This window comes from Pteropus medius, unplaced genomic scaffold (genome assembly GCF_902729225.1).
Source record: "Pteropus medius unplaced genomic scaffold, Ma_sr-lr_union100, whole genome shotgun sequence".
NCBI classification, from domain to species: Eukaryota; Metazoa; Chordata; class Mammalia; order Chiroptera; family Pteropodidae; genus Pteropus; species Pteropus medius.
In genome coordinates, this window is record NW_024349804.1 from 6,984,405 (window position 1) to 7,008,515 (window position 24,111).

Genomic DNA, 24,111 nt, shown 5'->3' on the forward strand with positions numbered 1-24,111 from the left:
GTGATTTCAAACCGTCCCCAGCTTCCCTGTTCTAGGCTCGATGCCGTGCGTTTGCTCTGCCCCCTCAGGTAGGATGCGGACGGTGGCTGTGGGTGAAGTTTGTGAAGCAGCAGGCCATCCTGCTCTCCCCTCCCTGTCTCAGAGAGAGGGGCCTGGCCATCTCCTCTCCTTCTGCTGGTCAGGTGGCTCTTGGTGCCAGTGCCCTGCCTTCGCTCTGGGCTGTTATAGGTGACAAGGGCTTCTCCCTACTCCCAAACTGGACCTGGATGCCTCCTGATTTGCAAAGCAAAGTAGTTTTAAAGTAGTATTAAAAAATGCACAAAGTGGTATTATTACTATTATTAGGAAATAGGTCAAGAAAAAGGGTTATGAACTGATGATCAAAGGATCAAATGGTATTAATACTTACGTTGTGGACTCACTTTGACAATGTGGTTTAAGCATAGCAGCCAAGACGTGCCCAGGCTCTGGTCCAGAGAGGAACCGCCTCCAGTCCTGGTTACCCCGCACATGGCGCTGGTCATCAGATGTCTCTGATCCTCAACTTCTCGTCTGTACAGTGCAGATTCAAGGGGAATTGTGAGGATTGAGTCAGACAGCCCATGGAGAGGGCTTAGCGCAGCGCCAGGCAGGCATGGGGCCGAGCTCCTGTGTGGTAGCCGCCGCCTCCTCTCAGCAGACCTCGAACTCACATTTCTTGTGTGCCACGCACTGTCTGAGACCTGAGCATGCAGAGGTGAACAAAGCCTGGTCTCACGGAGCTTGTATCCTGCAGGTGGGAGATGTTAGGAAACGGTACACGCCGTGATGAGAAAGAGCAGAGACTGTGGGCGCCACGGGAGACACAGCGCCCGGGACGGCCTTCTCCTGCGCGTGTGCCGTTAAGGCTGGACCCACAGTGATATGGCCTCCTCCTCCTTTTTTATGGGCTTCTCTTTATTTATCAAACTCTATTTGCAGAGATCAGTACCTGAAAATGTCTTTAGGAAGTAACTCTGCACATTGTATTCTATATAATAAACCTCAAACAAGTTACAGCTCCTGTTGTTTACAGTGCTATGAATAGAGTGAGTCAAATGATATAGTTGTTTTAAAGAATTTAAGTTTAAATCCTGAATTTGAATTTAGAGAGTTAAAACCAGAGGGACGATGATTTTGATGTGTCTTCTCCCTTTTATTTTCGCCAGCACGTAAGACTCTTCTTGTTACAAATATAGCTAATTAGACAAAGACTCATCAAATAAAATGAGAATTTGAGCGCTCACTATGTCAGGGAATAAAGACACATCAGGGAATAGGTAAACCAAGACCCTGCTTGGAGCTTACTTTCCAGGGATTTAAAAAGTCAGATCTCTAGCATTTGAGTCGCTTCTGAATTTTAGTAACATATTTAAATGGAATATTAAAAAACACCTTTCCAATAATTTTTCTCTTTAGGTAGCAGATCGTCTCTTTTCATCATTTGGTCAAGATATATTAGACGCTCTCTACTGGACAGCAACGGAGCCTAAAGAAAGAAAAAGAGCCCACATCGGGGTGATCCCTCACTTCCTCATGGCCGTCCTCTACGTCTGTATCCTTTCAGTGTTAACGGAAAATCCGGCAGTCAGTGCACGTTCCACAGCATCTCATGCGGTTCGCTGTCTCTCACATTTAAAGATGTGTGTGCGCGTGTGTCCTGGACACAAACGCGAAATGTCTGCTTCCCTTTGGGAAATGAGTTGTAACGGTAATCGCGAAGCAATTTAAGGAGCCTCGTTTATGCATGTTCCTTTGAACTGCTAAGAAAAACCGTTCTGTGCTCAGTGTAACCGACGATGTGGAAGGATTTTTGATTGAAAGGACAGTGTTTATACATACGTCACATTGATATGGATTTATGTAACTGTTTTATACTTACATAGGAATGTTTTTCAAGGTATCTGTAAGCCTATGAATTAGTCTTCTTCTATATACAGTGCATATAGAAGTAAAATTTAAAATTGGAGGAATTTGGGAGGTTTAATTCTCCTCCTGCACCCCCACCTTAAAGCGTTTCTTTTAGAGAGTAAAGACTTTGTTTTTTATATATGTATATATATATATGTGTTAATATACATAAGTATATATTATATGTAATACATGTGTGTGTACCATTCATTTATAGTTACGCACGCATGCATACCTACACTGAAGTTCCACATGGGTCAGAACTCATTCACAGGAATGTGTCATGTGATTTTTTTCATACTGTCTCTGAAACAGTGATATTTGAAAGAATTGGCTTAATACTTGGAAAGTTAAGGGTCTAAGTGGGAAGATTTCTGTGAGAGTAAAAGCTTATTCCAAGTATAATGGAATAAAACAGTTACTGTTCTGATTTAAATAAGCCATTCTGTATGTAATATGAATATAATTCTGTAACTGTGTCATCTTAAAAAATGACGTTTATCAGACATTTCTTATTGTTTCATATTCCCCATCCCCTGAAGAGCTATAGAAGATCACTTCCGGATGAACTTTTACTTGGTATTCATTTTTATTTTAGAAAGCAAATTATATTAATTCCGAATGTATATTGATAAGTGTCTTCTTTCAATATATACCATAACTTATTCAGTTTATTTAACAAAAATTTTAAGGGCCTGTTTCCCAAGTATTGTGCCAAATGCCAGAAATGCCAAAGACCTAGGAAGACCAAATTGGTCGTGTTCCAAGATTCACCGTCTAAGTAGATGGATGCACAGAGGTTTATTTCTGCTTTGTTTGTTTCATACAGGTAGTGTGCATCTTGATCCTGTCAAATTTATATCCACTAAGGCAACAGAGAAATTACAAAGATAATAAAATACGTAAGACTTGATTTAGAAAACAGTTATCTTTTTTCTGTTACTCATTTTGAAAATTGCATAGTATTATCTGTCAATATAATAATATGAAAACAGACTTAAGTTTTTTTCCTTGACATCACTTACTGCTAGTTTTGCATGCAATTCTTATAATGGTTCAAGCAACAACTCTCAATGTAGCTTTTAATTCACACAACAAGTCACTGCTTACTATCATGATGTCTAATAATGTAAGTATGAGATTTTTATTGTACATTTTTGAGATTATACGGGCACTTTAACAGCAGTAATTCTGGATGGGATAAATTATTTTTTCTAAATGTTATTTATTCTTCAGGTAATTTTATATGTACTATGTTCATTTTTAAAAGCAAACGTTTATAAAGATTCTATTTCTGTTTACTATTTCAGTTTGTTGAAATTAAAGGAAGTGTTTTCAAGAAGTTTGAAAAGAACAATCTTTTTCAAATGTCTAATAGCGGTACGTACAGTTAGATTCTACCTGCAGCTTTGTGCAGTATTATTTCGCAATGTATTCTGAAACTCGATTGTCACATTTTCTGTGGGGCTCTGTTTGGCTTAAGCTGTGCTTTCTCTTACTCTCAACATCTTGACTGAGTTTGCATATCATCCTGGTTAATCCTGGTTATATTGCATTCTCAGAATGTTTAACATAATAAAAAATTGCAAACATTTGTATAGTACCTTACTGTACTTTCCAAAACTTCTCATGAATCCAGAAATTTCTGTGTAGCAGATGATATTATTCCATTTTGTAGATGTGGAAACTAAAACACACAGAAAGTAATTTGACTTTGCCAAGGTCACTAAGCTACTGAGAGCAGCGTTGTGACAGCTCAGACCCCTCATGAAGAAGGGCTGCGAGCTGAGCCACCCTGAAAAAGAAAGCACTGCATCTGACTGGAAAGAGTGTAGGGGTTTAGGGAAGACACGTGGAAGACGCCAGCTCACTAACAGACCACGGTTTAGCTGTCCAGTGAAAGCCCAAGTCATTTGCTGTAGAGTAACAGGGAAAGGTGGGAATAAGAAAAGAGAAGCCAAGACAATTTGAGAAGGGCTTAAAGGTGAAATGGAACTTGCAGAGGGCCCTAGGGGTTCCCACAGTGGGAGGGCAAGGTGGGAAACGATAGCAGAGCACACACAGGCTGTGGGATGACTTCCTGTATGTGATGGCTTCTGGCCCCAGCCCCCAGCGCTGCTCACACACACCCCGATGTGCCAGGCTCCCTGCAGGAACACACTTACTCTGTTTCCTTTCTCGATTCATTCAGAGTAGGCTGAGAGTACTTACTAACTTACGATAAAAATATAATTATGAAACCTATTGTGGGGATTGTTTTTTCTCCCATATGCTATTTTACTAACACTCCCTTAACTAAAGGATTCATCAGGTCGGTGCTTACGCACTTACTGTTTACCAGATTGAAAATAGTCTGGAAGACAGGGGTTTTGTATTATTATGTATTTTACTCTCTGCTTCTATTTTTCCTTCTTCTATAAAATGAAGACAGTTGTCATATATCCCTAAAGACCATCGGGAGACTCTGACTCAATCTGAACAGACTGATGTTTTGAATATTTTTTGAAGTTTGTAGAAAACTGTAATTTCCAAACTAGAATTTATGTCAGCAAAAGAAATGTCTTACAAATGTAGCGCCATTCTGTATATGAAATAGTGTATTATTTTACAGACTTTTGTGCATAACGTAATAGTTTTATCATGTTCTGACTAAAAGAAAATTGTTTTATATATGCACTACATTATTTATACGCACTATAGTATTTATATGTTAATTTTTTTCAGATATTAAGGAACGATTCACAAATTATGTGCTTTTGCTAATAGTGTGTCTGAGAAATATGGAACAGTTTTCTTGGAATCCAGGTAAGTAACTTTTAACAAATACAGTGGCCTCTGATTTTACTTTTGAACCAAAAATCATTCTTCTACATGGAATAAAATGAGTATTGCAGGAAACTTTAAAGCCTTCTAGCCATTCCACTCTTCGGGTGTTAGAAAAACCCATGTCCGTAGAACGGATCGAGTGTATTTCCTGTGGTGCGGCAGGATGTCACACGGTGTGCCCATCACATCCCACGAACCACAGCGTCCCTAGAGCTGTGTACTCTAGGCAAGCAGACGCGGCTCAGCGCGGCAGCTTCTGCGCCTCTGTGTCTTTTAACTGTGGAGGGCTGTGCTTCCCGAAATACAGCCTGATTCTTTTTCATTTTAGGGGTTCACCAGAACTTTCGCTCTTTCCCAACATTGCTCTTTTGCTTATTCACTGCCTGTTAATTATCATTCTAAATAAGGGTAAATTCCAGAAATATAATATAAAGCAGTAAGTGGTTACGTGTCTACGTCTCTGCATTAGGGCTGACAGGAAGTTGTCACTGTTCCATGACTTCACCGTTGGGTGGCCGGCCGTCACTGGGCGTGTGTGCCATGTGGCACGGGAGGGAGGTGCTGGGTCACATTAGGAGCCATAGGCTTCTAGAGGGAATTCCCAGGCGAGTGCAGCCCGGTGTGGCAATGCTGAAGGGAGCTTGCAGGGAACCATCGAGCTCAGGCACCTCAAGTCACATTTGTGTACAACTTTGTCCTTAAGAAACGAGATCACGTTTTGCATTTTATTTGTTACCCCCACGCCATGCATGTCATCGGCATTTAATAACTTCTCGTTAATTTATTTTGTTGCTAGTTTTTAAGTACTTGTGAAAAATCAGATGTAGGTATAAAATGAGAGGTACGAAATATTCTTGAGAAATATATTTCCAGAAGTTACTTTCTTGTAGAAACCATAAAATAAATGGTGTACCTTCCAGTGGCTTGAGTTCTGATCTGAATACACCCAATAGCTGCGTGACCTGTGGAGGCAAAGTCCCTGCTCCACACCACCCAGGTGCTCTGTGGTCTTGGGTTCGCGGTGTATAACTCCGTCAGGTAACAGGGTGGCCACGGGAGGCAGAGTCGTGGCTGGTCCCAGAGGAGCCCACATGGGATCAGTAATTCCGAAGCAGGGTTGTTATCCCAAAGGACACTGTTCCCTAAGCCTGCTGACAACTGGGTGTTTGAAGGCTTACTCTCATTGGTACTTACTTGGCTTTAAACAGGTTATCTTAAGTATTTGTTATCATTATCGTGGTGGAGTATGGTAAAAGGAACATTTCTTGTTGGTGAATTTTTTATTCTTTTATTTTTTTAGTTTTTTTATTTTAACCTTTTTTTTTTTTTTTTTTAATTAAAGTACCGTTTATGGATGCTTGTCCTAAATTCCCAAAATTATGAATAACAAAAATAGTACCAGCTCTTTTGTGTGCCAGGCACACTGCTATACATTTTACATCATTATCTTATTTAATTCTCATAATGGTGAAGTATAGATACTTTTGTAGATAAGAAAACTGGAACTTAGATCATTAAGAAACTTGCCCAAGGTCATATAGCCAGTTAGGGGCAGAGCTTATGTTCAAAGTGGTTCCCTTATTCCCAAAACCTCAACCTGATGTCACACTCACAAAAACTGCGTTGTCAGGTGTCCAGCCCCAGCTGCAGTTTCCCACCCCAGGTCCTGAGCTGCCATAGGTCGTCGTCCACATATCCTTCTCCAAGGTCTTAGGAGGTTATCCGTTTGCGTTTTTTATCAGGCATTTGGTACTGCACTGACGTTTTAATAAAATGTATACAGGTGAGCAAATTTGACAGATTACATCTGTATGATGGAAATAAATGTATCTTTACTGTAGTGATCAAAGAGAGAAAAAAATGTTCAGAAGACTTAAGCAGTTTCCCTACTACTATTTACTGTCACACTGAGGCAGCTGTAGAGTTCAAGGATTTTCTAGCAACCCTGCTTCATTAGTCATTCCACCTGGAGTCCCATGTTGGCTCCAGGAAGAGAGGCACTGTCCACCTCTGTGTCTTCCCCTCAAGTAGAGCGTGTCACAGAGAAAATAGAGGATAAATATTTGTAGAATGAATTATCCTTTAACTTGGTAAAATATGTCTCCTTTGATAATTAATTGAATGCTCGTTCTCTATTATCATTTACTGCAAATGTTATAGTCTTGCCTTGTGGATTTCAGAGTTCTGTGGTACCCTGTGGTATTATGAATTCTGTTTCTATTAAGTGATTTAATTGTCTCTCTTTTCCCATACTTTATAGATCATCTCTGGGTGTTATTTCCAGATGTTTGTATGGTGATCGCATCAGAAATTGCTGTGGATATTGTAAAACATGCCTTTATCACCAAGTTCAATGACATTACTGCAGATGTATGTATTAAAAGCAATTCAGTGTTCGATGTTGACTTACGATACTTAATGTTATAAATCTGTAGAGTAACAAGTTTAGGCTTATTGCATTTATGAAGGTAATAAAAGAGTACTACTTCTTTAAAGTTAGAATTATAATTCTAAATTTCTAAAAATTATTACACTACTGGAAGTATAATATTTCATTATTAAACAGTTCTGGGTCCACACTTTTGGGTGGAGGTATAGATTTGACTAGTAGTTGAGGTCAGAGTTGCACTAACTCACAATTCGTATAAATTGTTAATGCTGTCATTATCTGTTTATGTAAACTTTTAAAAATCACATTGTTTCTATTTAAAACAGACTATCAAAACTTTTCTCTCTGGCTAGATGTTTAAGTACTATAAAGTTAAAATTTGATTTTTCTCTGAGATTATGAAGAGGTCTGATAAGTTTTAGAAGACAGGAGCTTTATTTTTTCTGGTGAGAGTTTGATGAAACTGAGAAATTTGTTTTATATTATAAGCACACATTCTGTAGAATTTCCAGAAATAGACACATGACTACAGGCTCGCGTGTGAGATGTAAGCGAGTTTTCTAGTACATTCCTCATTCCTTCATCAGAACAGTAATTTCAGCAGTTTTCTAGATTTTATTTGGGTTTTGCTTTGTCTTGCTCTTCTACTGATTTAAAATCAAAAGCAGGTTCAACTGCTACAATATGATGATTATGAATTTCTGAATGCTTTAATATACTTGAATAAATTATAATTCTACACTTTTTTGTAAAGCACTGATAAACTAATATCACCATTTAGTCTCTTGGCTTCCTCAATGCAGAATGATTCCTTTGTATGGCATAATTTAATCTGCATTTGAAGTCAAAATTCATATGCACGATTCACGTACCTAGTGCTGTTTTTAGTGAAAATGACAGTTTGCCGTTTTTCTCTAACTCAGTTTTATATTCTTACTCAGCATCCAGTTTTTCTAAGGCATCATGATTAGATATACAGTGATAATTTTAAACTGTTCATTTAATGTAAGACTTCAAAATTACTTTATATATATATATATATATTACACTACTTAAAATAGCCACTGTTCCCAAAATTCTAAACTTTCAGGATTATAATCATTGAGTATTTATTTCTCTTTGAAGAGACACCTTTAAAAGTCCTGTGAACATCACATGTGAGGGAATTGAGGCTGTTTTACCCTGTTGCAGGAAAACAGAGAAACACCACCCACATGTCTGCTTGGGTATTCAGACCTTTCTCTGGTTAATTGTTAAACATTTTCATCTACAAAGTATAAGTCTTTCCACATTATTTATTTGCACTATATTACTTAATATTGCATTCTTATTTGTTTTTAGGTCTACAGTGAATACAGAGCCAGCCTTGCTTTTGACCTCGTTAGCAGTCGGCAGAAAAATGTGAGCATTACATCAAAGGCATAATCTGAAATTAACTGACGGTGGTTTAATTTAGGACAGAGTATTATTTAAGGGAAAGCTACATAAACTTCATACTTATCTCTGTTCTTGACACTAAATGTTTAAAAATTAATAAAAATAATACTAATACTTACCTAAATAGGGTATAATTTTTACGTCATTGTAACAGTTGCACAACTTTGTTTAAAACTTCTTATGACTATTTAGGTTTCCACATCATTTTACTGAATGACGTAATAGGGTGCCAGGCTCTATTCTTGCTCCAGACCTCACCTCTTTAGAAGGTATGCTGATGACGAGTGAATAGTACTATTATAAATGCCGTTTAAATCCCATAAATCTTTTTCTGCTTCCCCTGTCTAGGCCTATACCGATTACAGTGACTCTGTGGCACGGAGGATGGGCTTCATCCCTCTCCCACTAGCTGTTTTAGTAAGTCCGTACTTGCTGCTTTTTTTAATGATTCGATAGCCATCGTTATAGAATCTTAATAAATGGATTATCAATAAGTTTGTTTCAGAAGGACTTGACATAAAAATGAAGAGTAAATGACTTGGAAGGAAATTTTGTTTTAAATTATGGCATTATCCTTTTGGAATCTGAGCCATCCAATAGATAAGTGATATTAAGGAACTTTTTATGTTACGGCTTGTCTAATAATGAGGATACTCTTTTGCTTATTCATTTAGCAAAGATTTTTTTTTTAATGGAAATACCTGGCAGTAAACATTGCCGTGAGCACTGTAACAGACATTGGTACAAGTATAAGTTGATCTAGTTCTAACAAGCAGTATGATAGTATTATGGAGCAATTTTAGTTTTAGGAATTTATCCTGAAGAAATAGTTATAAGAGGCACATGAAGATTTATAGGCCAGGTTATACATTACAGTGACATTTATAGTAGTAAAAATTTGGAAACATGAAGTAGGTTAAAAAAATTATCATATGCTCAAATGAAGAAATATTCTGTATTCGTTTTGCAAAGGTTTTACAATGAAAATTTCTCCGCTTCAGGAAACATATACATATATATTTTAAATAATAGCACCGAAATTTACTAAATCAACTAAAAACAAAGTCATCAACTTTTAAATTCTTAGTGAATCGCTCAGAAGAGCCTTGTAAGCAGTTGCTAGCCGTGTCAGGCTGTACTAGTGTTCATTGAGAGGGCTTGCTGGCTGCACTTGCATTCGATTATATTCCGTACCGGCTGCCTGTTCTCACATCAGCACAGACGCAGCCCTCTCTGTGCCAGAGGTCATCCAGAGTGCTGCTCCCTCAAGCCAAGCCTCGTGGAAGTCAACCAAGAGGCGGATAAAGGAGTCATCAGTCGAACCGACTGTATTTCAGACCAGCTTGCCTGACTTTTTTTGAGGGTAGATGATTAATAGATTTAATGTTATTTAAATTTCAGTGTGACTCCCCAGATAACCACATCCTAAATGTTTTCGGTTATATTAGTAGTTTATTATATAATGTAGCTTTCTTTTGCTTGGGAAAAGGAACTCCTAGAATTTTAAATGGAAGATTCTAAAGAGTAAAATAATTGTTTATTTAAGGTTTAAGAGATTGATAAAATAGAACATTGACTTTTTCTTCGTTTGTTTTCTACAACTGGAATCATGATACACATCATACAGTGTGAGGATAAACCTACATAACCTGATTGTTGTTTAAAAGGATCGGTTAGATGATTGGATTTAAATGTGGCCCTGCTTTGCCAAATAATAAATGTCTAGTAACTTATTTGCCAGAAAACTCTATTTATGATTAGTATGAATTTTTTAATTTAACATTTAAAGATTTTCTTTAAATGAATTTTTATGATTATTATACCAAAAGATTTAAGCTTAATTAATTGATTAACAAAACACTTGTGGAAAACCTCCTGTATTTTCTAAAGGAATATATAGTTATGCAGTGATCTAGTGGGTTGTTTTTATTTTTTTTTTTGCTTTTCTCACAGAGCTCCAAAGTGACGCCATAGCTTTGGCAAACACCTAGGAGCTCTGAGGAGTATACTGAGCCTCAGTAATTAATTCTTTAATTAAGGCCCAAGAATGTCATTGCTTACTTCTAAATGTTACCTTACACCTTAAAATGAATTCATGTACAAAAAGAGTAAAAGAAATCGTGTATTAGGGTCTCATGGAAATTAGGCTTTGGATGTGTGTATCTTAAAGTTACCTAATAATATACCAGATAAAAATGAAGTCACTGACGCCTTAAACGTGATCATCGGCTGGCCTTTCACGTTAGCAGATAAAACCCTAGTGCCACGTTGGTTTCCATCAGAACTGTTTGTGCAACGGGAAGGCGTTGTACAGTGGGGAAATGATGAGGACTCCGTGAGCGTTTTCTCACAGTGACACGTTATTTGACACGTGACAGTCCATTATTCCCTCTGTCGCCTCCTAATTGTTCTTCATTAGCAGCATCTAAAGAAATATTGTTTAAAATGTATCTCATGTTTATTTAAGAGACCCTAAAGAACTCTTCCATCTGATAACATTCCTAGATAAGGTCAGTCATTTTCCCTGATTTTCCATTTCCACGTAGCAGATACCGTAGCCCCTAATATAGGTTCCCCCCGCTATCAGAATGGAGAGCGTTTCTGTGAAACCTCATATGCTGTGGTGGTGTAAGTCGAAGAAGCAGTTACTGTTAATTTATCTGTCTTTACTTCATTCACCACAATCAAAATGCTTAATTACACCCAGTTTTACACTAAACGACAACCTTTGAGTTGTCTTAGGCTTTTCCGATACCACAGGACACAGTCTGGCTAACAGATGCACAGAGTAAATCAGGACAAAGCACAAAGGCCCACAGGCACGGTTCACAGCTCAGGCACGGTGGTGGCTTGAGGCCGAGATGCCGAGTGCGGTGCCCAGGCTGGGAGGTCGGCTCGGCCACTCTTGCTGCTTAGGGCGTGAGCTGCCTCTGTAATGCCTGCTGCAAATCAGGCGCTGGACGCTATTTTCGCGTTTCACCTTTTTTAGTAGAAGCGAACTTCCGAAAAGTGGGGGATACCTGTATATGGGCACATTATTAAGCTGAAGCTATAATATATAAATATTTTCTGGTGACAGATCCCACCAGATTTATTTCGCAAACTTCCAAGGATAATGCTTTTACTGCTATATTTCTGTGAGATAGAAAGAAAATAAGTATTTAACCATAACTGTCCAAAAGAGACAAAATTTCCGATCAGTACATAATTGATTTTGTAGTAGTATTTAGTTTTGTTCATATAGTACAAACCTCTTAAGATTTTCTTTTCTCTGTGCTCTCTGAGGGTCCCTGGGGGTTCTTAAAAAGAATCGAGGAACAAAGGACGATAAAAGCAGGAATAAGGGCAATGCCCGCTCAATGGTTCTAGCTCTGGTAGGGACACATGTAGCACGATGAAATAGTTTGTATTTCCAGAATAATTCCTTATTTTCTAAATCAGCTGATTTGCATCTCCATTAGGTACACGTAAACGTGATTCATGAGCTAGGTGTGTAGTGTCTGACCTCAGCTGCCAGCATTAACATCCTAGATTGACCCGAATAATCCACATCTACCACAAAAAGCTTCATAAGCTGCCACAGTTCAGTACGAATCAGCCAATCTAGAACTGCTTACTTGGATCAGACAGAGGCCACAGATGTGTGCCCAAAGTGTTAAAATCAGCATAGAGAACTTGATTTAAATATTAACTAATAACTCTGTGGTTGTGTGTTTTGTTGTTTTGGTTTGTTTCTGGTAGCTCATCAGAGTTGTAACAAGCTCAATTAAAGTACAAGGAATCCTGTCATATGCCTGCGTCATACTCTTCTATTTTGGGTAAGATGAACTATTCTTGACTATGTTTTTGGTTATACGGTAGAGCATAAATGCAAGATGTAATGGGCATTAATAGCAGCCACGTCACACCGCACCACTCAGACCGTCCCTGGGGCCCCCTCGTCAGCTACCTCCAAGCGTGTGCGTGACTCAGCTCAGCTCCGTCCAGTTGAGCACTCCGCTCTTCGGTGCTGTCAATCGCACTTTAGATTTTATTTTAACCTTTAGTGAAATTGTTTACTTCAAGCCCTTTTTTGCTTAGGATTAAAGCTTCACCTATATTTTCTTTTATAAAATAAGATCTGCCATTGCGTTCAGATAATTTCCTGTGTTCAGAAACTTCTGAATTGCTACTGTGTCGGCACATTGACGGTTTAGCATACTGCAGGCCCGTGACATAAACCCTGCAGAAGACGTAGAAATGGAGAGCTCTGCCTGTGGCTGCTGAACTTTTATCTGCACCTTCGTTGGTCTCATGAAGCTTAGTCTCTGGTCGGGGGAGAGAAATGGTCAGAAAATAACTATAAAATGGTGATTTTGCTGTTGTTAGTTTTCTTAAGAAGTGAATTTATGATAAAGTAGCCCAGCCCAGCTTTAGATGTATTTACTTAAAAAGAAAAAAGGGACCCTGTCCCCACCCTGGCTTCGGTCGTGCCTGAGGGGTTAGGCCCGGAGCGAGGTCTGTGCGATGTCAGGACTGAGTATCTCCAGAGCGGGGAAGTGGGGAGAGCGTAAACGCGGCGGTAGTAACTTCGGCTTTGGAGTCACGCGGCACCTCCCCCTCGACATCAGAGACGCCTGTGTTCACCCGCTTTCCCATTTTGAGTATGTTTCCTGCATTGCTCTCTGCCTGTTGCCTGGCATGTGACAGGTTCTCCGGAAGTTTCTGTGGCAGGAACAGTCACTTCCGCTTGTCGGCACCGAGCACCATGAGTCGGGAGTACGCTTCCCACGCCTTCCGTGCCGAGTTCAGGTGCTGCAGCTAATTTCACCCTCCTCAGTGGGCACGGCCCAGAGCCAGGGGCCGCTCCGGTGCCGGTCTAGGGACCAGCTGAAAAGGAGACAAGTACCTGCCTTGTGTCACTCAAATTCTAATGGGAAAACAGACAATAACCAGAAAAACAAATCGCTAGAACGTGACAGTTGGTAGGAAGCGTCAGGTGTAGGGAGACAGAGTGACGGAAGCGGTGGCCTCAGAACGGGTGGCAGGGCCTCTCTGGTGAGCTGACACTTCAGTGGAGACGGCACGGAGCAAGGGAGAAAGCCATGCAGGTGCCTGGGCAGAGAGCGGGCTCGGCAGGGGGCCCCGGGACAGGCCCTATGCGAGGACCAGTGGGGCATCGGGGCGGCTGGAGCACAGAGGTCCAGGTGGAGTGTGTGGGCGGGGACCTGGCTGTGGGGGCTGGGGGGCCAGGCTCCAGCCCAGAGGGAAGGTGAACCCCCGGAAGGTTCCGAGCAGAAGAAAGCTAGATCCTCTGGCTCCCTGCCAGGCCCACCCTGGCTGCTGTGCAGAGAATGGACTGGAGTGTGGCGAGCAGAGAAGCAAAAGCCAGGCCTGGAAGTGTCACGGCCGTTGCAGGCAAGGTGACTGTGGCTGGAATCGGAGGGGCAGCAGCGGGCGGTGAGGATTTGTCAGCCGCGTGTAAGTTTTGAAAGTGGAGCTGGACAGGACGCGCTCGCTGATGCATTGATTGGACGTGAGGTGTGAGGGAACGAGAAGAATCACAGAGTTCGGGGCTCAGCAGTTGGGGTAATGGGGCGCCATGTGCTGAGCCGAGGGAGCCCGTGAGATATACTCATGGGTTTTGTTTTGATTTGTGGACGGTTGCGGTTGGAATCAGGGTTCTGGTTTGGATCTAGGAAGTGTGAAATCCCAGTAGACATCCCCTAGGCCTGCCAGGAAGCGGAAGGTGTGAGTCAGGCGTTTCCGGCATAGGTGGGGCTGGGGGCAGAGTGCGGGGCAGAGTGCGGGGCATAGTAGGGGGCGTGTGTGCCGGTGGCAGGGCCCCAGTTCTGCGCTGCTGGGAGTGAAGAGCCTGGGGCAGTGACCGCGGCCTGCCAGGCCCCTCCTCACCGTGCCCCCTCCGACCTGTAATGTTACTGCCAGGATTTCATCTCAGAGTGAGAGCCAGCACCCCTGCTGCTTCCCTCACTGAAAACCGGCAGGGACGGCAGGGAGGTCCTTGGTACCGTGTCATTTAAGGGCCCCATTGTGAAGAGATTCCAATGTGAAGGTTTGGGTTTTTTTTCCCCCACAGTTTTTGACAGATTTGTGTCAAATACCTAAAAGTGTTATGTACCTTTGGGCCTGGAAATCCCCCTTCTGAAATTGTAACTATCTAGAAATTCTTTTAAGGAAATACAGATTTAATATAAGTTTTCCTAATCAGAAATTTTTAAATTAAAAAAATATTCAAAATAATCTATTCAAAAACTAAGGGCTTTGGGGGGCTTTGTTTTATGATAACCCATACAGTGAAATATTATAGGTTTATTAAAATAACGTCACTGAAGAATGTTAACTGATGGGAAAAAATATTCATGATATATTGTTTTTTAAAACAACAGTGATGATGATAAAATAACAGAATTGGATGACATTTCTGTGCACTGAGCACTGTTCTGAGCACCTTACCAGAATCTTCTCCTGTATTGATTGACAGGTTAAGAAGCTCACTCAGGTCCACACAGCTTCTGAGCAGTGGAGTCAGGGTTTGACCTCACACACTTGGCCCCCCGAGTCTGTGCCCTGGCTCAGAACTCCAGTCCCCTATTGCCTTGTAAAAGGAGACCCCATTCAGAACAGCAGAGCACAGATGGGTGTGTGCTCAGGGCCGGACGGCCGAAGGCAACACGCCGGGTGTGCTCGTGATGAGCAGCCGGCTGTGGAATCACACGTTATTTTATGTCTTTGTTCATCTGCATTTACTAAATATGTTTGTTTTGTCATAAGAGAATAAATGTTAAATAATTTGGAAGGTAAAACTTCTACGTGATAGAAGAAGAGAATAAATGTTAACTAGTTAGAAGATATAACTTTTAAATGGTATAAGTTCTTATAGTGAGAACTAAGGAATTTATCACAGATTTCCCGGCACCATAAAGAAGCCTCAGGAAAGTCAGGCTTTGCATTTGTGTCTGAGGCCCCGGCCCTGGCCCCGGCCCCACCTCCCTTCACCGCGCCCCGGCCCTCCGGGTACAGGTGGCCTCTTCCTGACCGAGATGAGCCCCAGCGGCGGCCGGCTGTCTCCTTCTGGTTTCAGGTTGATATCCCTGAAAGTGCTCAACAGCGTCGTGCTGCTGGGGAAGTCGTGCCAGTACGTGAGGGGGGCCAAGATGGAGGAGAAGCTGTTCGACCCTCCCCCCAGCAGCGCGCCCGGCAAGCCGTCCGGCAAGTCGCAGAGCAAACGCAAACCCTCCCAAGGTAGGTTGGGGTCTTCCCAGCGCTTCTCGGCTTCATTCTCCGAAGAGTCAGTTGACTGACTCCCTAGTGAAAGAAAATCAGTTGCGTCAGTGTTTAGCAGATACTTTCAAGATTTGATTTCACTTTGCTTAGTTGTTATTTCTGATGTTTCTGTTCGGATCTAATGCGGTTTTTACATTCATTCATTGTTCAATAGATGATCAGTGAGCACCTGTCACGTGGGGATAGACAGTGAAAAAAGGCAGAGCTTATTCTAGGTGGTCAGGGAGAGAGGAAGAAAGCCAGTCCCGAACGTGCGTGTGTCGGGTGGCAGCGAGCGAGGGCTGCGGAGGAGACCAGAGCGGGCTGCGGGAAGGGAAGCCAGGGACGAGCAGCCAGCACCTCCCTGGGAGGGGCGTCCCAGGCAGAGTGCTGGGGCGTGGGGGGACAGCAGGGACCGGGGAGGCCCAAACTGAATCTAGGAGGCTGCAAAAAAGTGGGATCAGAAGATGGGTGGAGAGGGCACCTCAGGGAAGGGACCAGCACGAGCCAAGCCCCAGAGGCCTGAGGAAGCGTTCAGAGAACTGGCAGCTCCGTGCTCCAGGAGTGGGGCTGGCTCTGGCGAGGGCCAGGGGAGGAGACCAGCTGGCCGGAGCCGTCTGAAGGGAGGGCGCGCTCAGGGGAAAGGGAAATAAAAACTCGCGTCATCACTGGAAGTGTTTTTGCATTATAAAGAACACGTAGGTGCTGTTGCTGACGGTCCAGCTAACTGGAAGTTGGCACTGGGTCCCTACGTATCCTGAATGCTAGGCTCCTTCAGAGCGTTAAGAAAGTAATAAGCGTCAGACTTGCTCGCAGGGGCCTCCAGGCTAATGGGAGATTAACCTTTAGGACACTGCATCTCACCCGAGCCTCGTCTAAGAAGTGCACTTCAGATGAGCGAGTGTGTATTGGGGTCTTGGGGGTCAGGGGACCACATGCCAGAAGCCATTCAGGAAGGTATGTCAAGTCAGGCAGCTCAGGCCCGATCGGAGGACGAAAAGAGGGACTGACTCTCAAGACAGCGTCATGTCCATTGTGTTTGAAAAGCAGCTGAAGACAGAAGCCGGGTCAGGGCAGCAGGGCGGCAGGAGGGAGGGGTCGCCAAGGACGGCGAGCGTGCCGTCGCCTCCATCGTGGGAACGGTTTCGGCAGCCGTGTACGTGCGTCAGCACGCATCAGATCGCTCATTTTACGCGTGCACGGTCTGCGGTGCGTCCTTTTTCCCTCACTGATGCTGCTCCTCTAAAGACCGAGTGTCTGATTCCGGGTCCGGTGGGTCCAGGCCCCAGCCCAGCTGTCCCCTAGGCCAGGCTTCAGGACCCCAGTGGCCCAGAGTGAACGTTCGGGTTTTGTTTGTTGGTTTGTGTTTACCTTGGTTTTGAGTGCTCAGTCTGGCTGAAGTGACCACACATGACAGCGACTCCACGCGTTAGCGTCCACCAGCCCTGAGCTCTGACGGTGGGCGCTCCCGTCAGTACTTTCGGTCTGGCAGTCGCCATATAGGACTTCGTCGCGTGGGAGGGGGTTTGCCCTTAGGAGTTCTGATCGTTCCAAAATCGGGGAATGGCATTACTTGTGTGATGTGGTCCACGTCATAGCCCTGCTATAAAAGTTTGATTAAACAAATGGCATCGCCTCTGAGTTTCATCATACGTTACGGCTGCTTTCACAGCGTGCTTCACCGCTGTCGTTTACACTTTCTTCCAGTATCATTTTGTTGGTGAGCTCGTATTTATTATAAATTGCGAGGAAATCCTTTTCTAATTAAAGGATCTATTTTTCCACAGAAGAAAACCTGTCTGCCTCAGTCACCAGCCAGCCTGTCCATCAGAAGGAAAACGTCATACCCTTACTCGTGACGAGCAATTCCGATCAGTTTTTGACAACTCCAGATGGTGATGAGAAGGACATAACGCAAGAAAACTCTGAATTAAAACACAGATCCTCAAAGAAAGATTTGTTGGAGATAGACAGGTTCACAATCTGCGGAAACCGGATTGACTGAATTCTGAGGCTCCCTGTGCCGAGCGCCGAGGCCTGGGGCAGCCAGGCTGTGCTACCGGGACAGACAGATGCTAAAAGTGGCACTTAAATATTTATTTAAAAACTTAAATTATTAACGGAAAGCAAATCTTAATATCTTTCTTCCAGTAACGTGGTCTGGCTGAAGGTCAGGTCACGGGACAGCAGCGACCTCCGGCCTTGACTGTCTGGGAACTTCCTTCCGCTCGGAGAAGCAGTGGTCACTTCCGGGCCTGACGGGGGCAACCTCAGAATCACTTTTGCTCTGTCAGTTCGTGCTTCCAGATCATCGATTTCTGCCTCAAGGTCTCTTGGGTATGAGGATACATACCTGGAAAACTGTGAAGCTTCTACCATGACTTTACCTTCCTGTCTCATACTGTTTTCACAAACAGTTTTCATACTCTACTTCATCTGCCAAAGCGTTAAAAAAAATAATTACACTTAAGTCAAGATAAATGTTCTTACCACCGGAATTATCCTTGAAGATGTATCTGAATTAATCAGAATAAAAGGCTACCTTAAATAAACGATGAGTAATAGTAGCATTTTATAGAAAAAGAAACACCCTAAGCCAGTTTGTCTATTTAAAAAATATTAATTAATGAAGGTTATGCATCCTTGAGAAAATGTTTCATAATTTTCCAGTTTACTCTTTTAAAGTAAAATGTAAGCTGTGTATTGTTTAATTGCAGTGGATAAAGTAAAAATTTCCTGGCAAAAAGGTCCTTTTTATACCGAAAAAGCAGAGCAGTGTTAACTTTAATGTATAGTTAACTGGTTTTACTTTAAAACTAATGGCTTCAGAAATTGTTACAGTTAAAAGGATTTGGTATTGAATAGGCTGAAGAATTGTCAGTGTACAAAATTCAAAGATGTCGTCTGTAACTAGGCTTTTAAGTAACGATTTTAAAGTGAAAATTCTGAGTGGCTTGGGCAGCATCATCTTGCTTGGGCTTATAAAACGCATTATCTTTCTGTCTGGAGTGCCAGGGGGTGTGCCCGTGCCCGGGGCAGGGTCTGTGTCCTGTGGGAGAGTGCCTGTGTGGGGAGGTGTGACTGTCAGGTGTACCTGAGCTGGGGGCGCAGAGAGAAAGTAAATGGAGTGTTTGTGGCGTGTCGGTGGCTGTCTGGGCATGGGAAGGCGTTTGTGTATGGATGTTGGGAACAGCCGTTAAAAGGTGCTTTTTGGTTTCGTTTGAGATCAAGATTCTGTTTCGTCTTAATTACTAGTTTGTGGCCTGTATCATAGGACAGGTTATTTTCCATCACATTTTATCTTGAGAAACCTTTCTGCATTTTTATAAAAATTTTACAACATCTAATTTCAGAGTGTCCAGATGTCACTGGTAACTGTTATTTCTTTTGACGTTTTCATTTTAAAGCTCAGCTCCTGTCCTGATATTGCGGGCACGTGACATGCAGAGGTACATTTTAGGGGATTTGTCTATTTCCTGGGTGAAACAAAAGCAAACTATAATGCACTGGCTGTTTATTTGAACTACGAAAGTGAATTTTAATGTTTTGCATTAACTAAAGGAATCTGAAAATTAATGTTCACATAGGATAAAAGATGAAACTGTATTACAAAAATGCGCTTGTGAGACCGTGAAGTATCTTAAGTTAAAAATGAAAAGACTTAATTGCTTCATGTATGTTTCGATGAAGCCCCATTTTAGAATTTTTTTTTTTTTTACATCTTCTCCACCGAAAGAACAGTGTCCACGGTGAATAGGGATAGTTTTGCTTTGCCAAACGGAGCCCTAATCAGAGCAGGAATGTGATGAGGGTGTATCTTTCGATTCAGCTTGAACCACTCTGTCCTTGTGCTGTCAATTTCAGAAGATGTTCATTTCCTTTGCAGAATATTTTGGGAGTTCGGAATAATGTTCATTTCTTCTGTTAAAATGGCATTTAGTACTAATTTTATAAGTGCATCTTGTGTGAAACTCAATAAATTCAATTTTGTAATCTTTTTTAAAAAGGTCACCATTTATTTTGATAATGTTTACTGTTATATTTGATGGAAAATGAATTTCCCACTCTGTAATAAGAATTTATTTCTCATTTACAAGTGACAGGACTATGTGAAATATTCTTTTGGTCTTAACAGCAACAAAATGTTTGATTTTTGTCTTTGGGGGAAAAAAATAAAAGGCTGGGCATTGATCATAGACCATTCAATATCTCTCAGTAAATGAAAGTACTTGCATTTTACAGATGTTCTGAATGTCACCCCATACGCTTTTCACATCTGGGAGTCAAGTTCAAGACATTACTTTGGTTTTAAAATAAGGCACAGCATAGTTCAGACTCCCGTTAGCTTCTCCTTTGGAGTAGAAGCCCAAACACCAGGAGCCTTCGGGCGCCCGTCCAGGTCCTGTCCGTCCTCTTGGCCTCTGGTTGCACCTGGTCTTCATGCTCTTCACGCACAGCCGTGGAAGGAACTCGTTATAATCGGGTCCTCAAATTTTTTCCTTCCTTTCTTGGTAACTAAACAGAGGAGGACATACATTCACGAAATAATTTAAAACCATGACGTTTCGGTATGTTTCCGTCTCATCTCTCTATTCTTTGAGCAGAGATGTATTTTACACCCGCGAGTGAGGTACTATTTTTAGATGCTGGGATCTAGTGAAGAAAGTCCCTGCTCTTCTCGGGGAGACCGATAGCAAACAGTCAGCTAAATAACATCTGTTGGAGACGCGTCTAATGGCAAAATGATCTCTCTGGTTTATTTCAGTTCTAAAATAAATCTAGTTCTTTAACATTTTTTATGTAAGTCTGATTTTTTTCCTGTTGGAGTTGCTGAAAATGAGATCGCTGTACAGCAGTTTCAAATACTTCTATAAAATAGAAATAAGAAAATGCATTTTCACTAAAGACTGCTAGTTGTCCATCAGCCTCTTTTGTTCCATAAGTACAGAGTCGTAGCTGGGCACATTGCTGCCTAGTCGGGGACGACATTCCCAGGTCCGTCTTGCTGTTCCATGTGGCCAAGTGACTAATTTTCAGCAAGGGAAGGAAGTTGAAGAGGTAGATGCCATGAGTCCCCTCCACCTCTCCCTTTCCCAGCAGCCGGAACCCAGAAAAGGTGCTTCCGCACCCCAACCGTGCAGATAAATGTCCAGCACTCCCAGGATGGCAGAGCCACTGGAGGGAAAGGACCTGGGTTCCTCAAGGCCTCTGCGGAGCAGAGTTGGCCATCACTTTGCCCATCAGTTGAGTCTGCATGAAAGAGAAATAAATGCCTTTGTTTCTAAGCCACTGAACTTGGGGGGTCCGTGTGACAGTTCCCATACACTAGGAAGTCTGGTAGGTCCTATTTAGAGATTTCTACACAAATGGAGTAAGGCATTAGACCAATCTCTAAGGCACATGCTTCTGGAAATACTCTGGATTCTCACATTTATTCTGTTGTTTTTAGGGGAAAAAATAAAGATATGCTCCATTTATTCAGCAGTCAGCCTCCCCTCTTGAACTGATCATTAAACTTGCTCGTAAGTGGCAAAGTCCTGTTTGTCCAGTGCGCCACCAGACAGGCCTTGCCCCTTCTCTCAGCAAATTTGTGTACACAGTCGAAGAGCAGATGATGAGGATAGCCTGACAGCACAGAGATGCGGGAGCAAAAGGAGTTAGTATATCAAAAGAGCAGCCAACACGTCATCGGGGCCAGCTGGGGGCCAACAGTGCCATGCAAGTGACTGCTGAAAACACGCCTGTGCTGTGGCTCAGCAGCAGGTGTGGCATTCCTTGGCGCTCAGACACCTAGGATGTTTTGGGTTATGTTTCGTGAAGGAGGAATGTACAATCGAGAGGGCAAGTTGTTTAAAAAATCGGTGTTCTAAGGGAGTCTTAGTGATGTGGAAGTGTGCTCAGCAAACACAGCCTCGCTCTTCCAACTTTCAGAAAGGAAATTTCAATCATATACAGCAAATCAGAGAAGGGTACGTTTGGGCATAGTGTAGTATTGTATCTGAAGTTTGATATTTAACGAAAAAGACTAAGTAGCTGCATGATGTGTTTTGCTTTTATCTTACAACTTTATTTTTGGCAAGTGAGGAGGAAACTCAGGGTCCTTGAGAGTACACTTGGCACCTTCGTAAGGGGATAGATCAAGAATTACAGAACGCATAAGCTCTTGAAGCGTCAATCACCTGCAAAGTGGGTAGTTATTTTTGAAACTAATTATTTTCGATAAACATATTCTCATTTCAATTTAGATATGTCTACATAAGAAAGTAAATATTGGGAATGGTCAGAAGTAGCTATAATACCAGGGTTCACCAGATAAGTGACATACAGCAAAAGCTGCATCAACATCTTGTTGGGCTTGATTTAACAAAAATTAATTGCGCGGTCACTGCGCAAAGCGCAGAAATGAAGATATGCTCTCTGCTCAAAAGCTTGTCTATATTCTAGTAGAGGGACTGTTAGTTACATCGAGCGGGCAGTCACAGTCCATGAGATAAGCACTACATGGACACAGGTCCTGGGCGTAGCAGAGCACCTGACAGGAGACACAGAAAGGTGTGTGCGTGGGCTGCCTGTGAAAGTGAGTAGGAGTCAAGTGGATAAAAAGGGAAACGGAGGTCAAGCGAAACGTGAACGAAGCACCGCGTGGCTCAAACAGCGTGGCCGCAGCGCGGGCCTCCATCCACTCACTGGACCGTAGCTGAGGCCTAGTGAGCGCCGCCCACCGTGCCGATGTTACAGAATCACCTCCCAGAATTCAGGTGCACGTGCCTGATGGCGCTGGTAACCCAAAACGCTGAGGTGCCGGTGCTTGGAGAGAAGGCCTTATTCAACTTGGCCGAAGGAGAGGATGGGAGAGCGAGACCTCGCAAACCTGTCCTCCTCAGAAAGCGAAAATAGAGAGTCTTTAATGTGACTAGAGAGTCACGGGGAGGGCGGACTTGCAGGGAACGAGAGAAGTCTGTTGTTTCAGTCAGAGCTTTTTTTGCATCAGGCTCCTGGGCGTCAGCAGCTGGTCGCAGTGACCTTGGAGATAGTCTTCTGTAAAATGAACTCATAAATTCTCCTCTCGACCCTGAAGTTATCTTCTCCCAAAGAGACACCACCTTAGCAACTTATTTCTACGTTGGTGAGAACAAAAAAGCCTTGAGCAGGAAGAAGAGTGGACAAAGGCTGCTTTCTCCTCCACCCCTGGCTGGTGTCACCTGGCTGTGGCTTGAAGGAAGAGCTGTAGTGTAGTCATAATGACAGTAATTTTTAAAGCAGTACTTACTAGGCATCAACCACAAATCATCATATAAGGCCCTTTTAATTTATACCTCCTCCGACCTACACGGTGTCCCTGCGAAGTCCCCATTTTACAGATGTGGAAACCGAGCCACAGGAGGCTCTTCACAGTCACCCAGCTAGGGAGGAACAGGACCAAGATTGAAGGCTTGGTCTCTGTGATGGCAGAGCACCCGTCCTCAGCCCAGCTCTGCACAGAGCCCCCATCAACACACGCAAGATTTTTTTCTTTTTTTATAATTCTTTTTCAATGACAGTTGCCGTGCAATATTTACTGGTTTCAGGTGTACAACATAGTGACTAGACATTCATGTAAATCAAGTCATTTTCTAACAAAAACATTGGCAGTTAACAAATTTCCCATTCTTTCTGACCTCCTTTCGGTTGACATTTTCCAGACTCCCATGAAAATCTCCAGAGGTCGGCTTGGCTGAATGATATTTTTAGAATTTCAATTATGAATGGATTGTTCTGGTTTTGCTTCTTATTGTCGAATCACCTTCTTTTCTCCATAAGGAATCGTGCCCGTGTGAGGCATAACAGCGTGGATTGATGGGTGATGACCGGCACTTTCCAAAGAGCCTCTCCCTGGCTTGTCATTCCCCCCGTGAGGCGGGTCCTTGTGCCACGCAGAAAACCGAGGCCCGGGTTGTCCACGAGTTTGGGCGCAGTGCCAGGATGAGAGAGGACGGCTCCCACTGTAGTTTGGGCACGTGCCGTCCCCATGCTAAGGGGAGAGGACAGGGCAGGGAGAGCACCCGACTTCCTGCCTCGAGCAGTGGCCAGTACCACACATTTTAAAAGTTCTTATTAGTTTGAAACCTTAAGTAACACACGTTTATTATAGAAAAGTCGAAATACTATTAAGATAAAGGGGGGAGCGGGGAGAAGAATACCTTTAACTGTGCCATCTAATTTGTATGTTCTTTCCAAATTTCTGATAATGTACACACACACACACACACACACACACACACACAGGT

General features: G+C 42.7%; 1 protein-coding gene and 1 long non-coding RNA gene across 3 annotated transcripts in view; both read left to right on the top strand.

Moving 5' to 3' along the window:
- TAPT1 (transmembrane anterior posterior transformation 1) overlaps window positions 1-20,040 on the top strand; it is a 55,148-nt gene extending 35,108 nt beyond the window's left edge. For both annotated transcript variants that reach the window (XM_039838135.1, XM_039838136.1), the window contains exons 5-14: window positions 1,438-1,573; window positions 2,961-3,058; window positions 3,240-3,309; window positions 4,654-4,734; window positions 7,016-7,125; window positions 8,486-8,545; window positions 8,930-8,998; window positions 12,323-12,399; window positions 15,663-15,823; window positions 17,632-20,040. In XM_039838135.1, the coding sequence (XP_039694069.1) occupies window positions 1,438-1,573; window positions 2,961-3,058; window positions 3,240-3,309; window positions 4,654-4,734; window positions 7,016-7,125; window positions 8,486-8,545; window positions 8,930-8,998; window positions 12,323-12,399; window positions 15,663-15,823; window positions 17,632-17,849 (1,080 nt within the window). In that variant the 3' untranslated portion in view covers window positions 17,850-20,040. The remainder of the gene's footprint in view (window positions 1-1,437; window positions 1,574-2,960; window positions 3,059-3,239; window positions 3,310-4,653; window positions 4,735-7,015; window positions 7,126-8,485; window positions 8,546-8,929; window positions 8,999-12,322; window positions 12,400-15,662; window positions 15,824-17,631) is intronic.
- On the top strand, window positions 1,582-2,851 carry LOC120582812 (uncharacterized). Its single transcript, XR_005647649.1, has 2 exons — window positions 1,582-2,508; window positions 2,759-2,851. It is a non-coding gene; the product is annotated as an uncharacterized LOC120582812 (long non-coding RNA).
- Window positions 20,041-24,111: the final 4,071 nt, after the last annotated feature.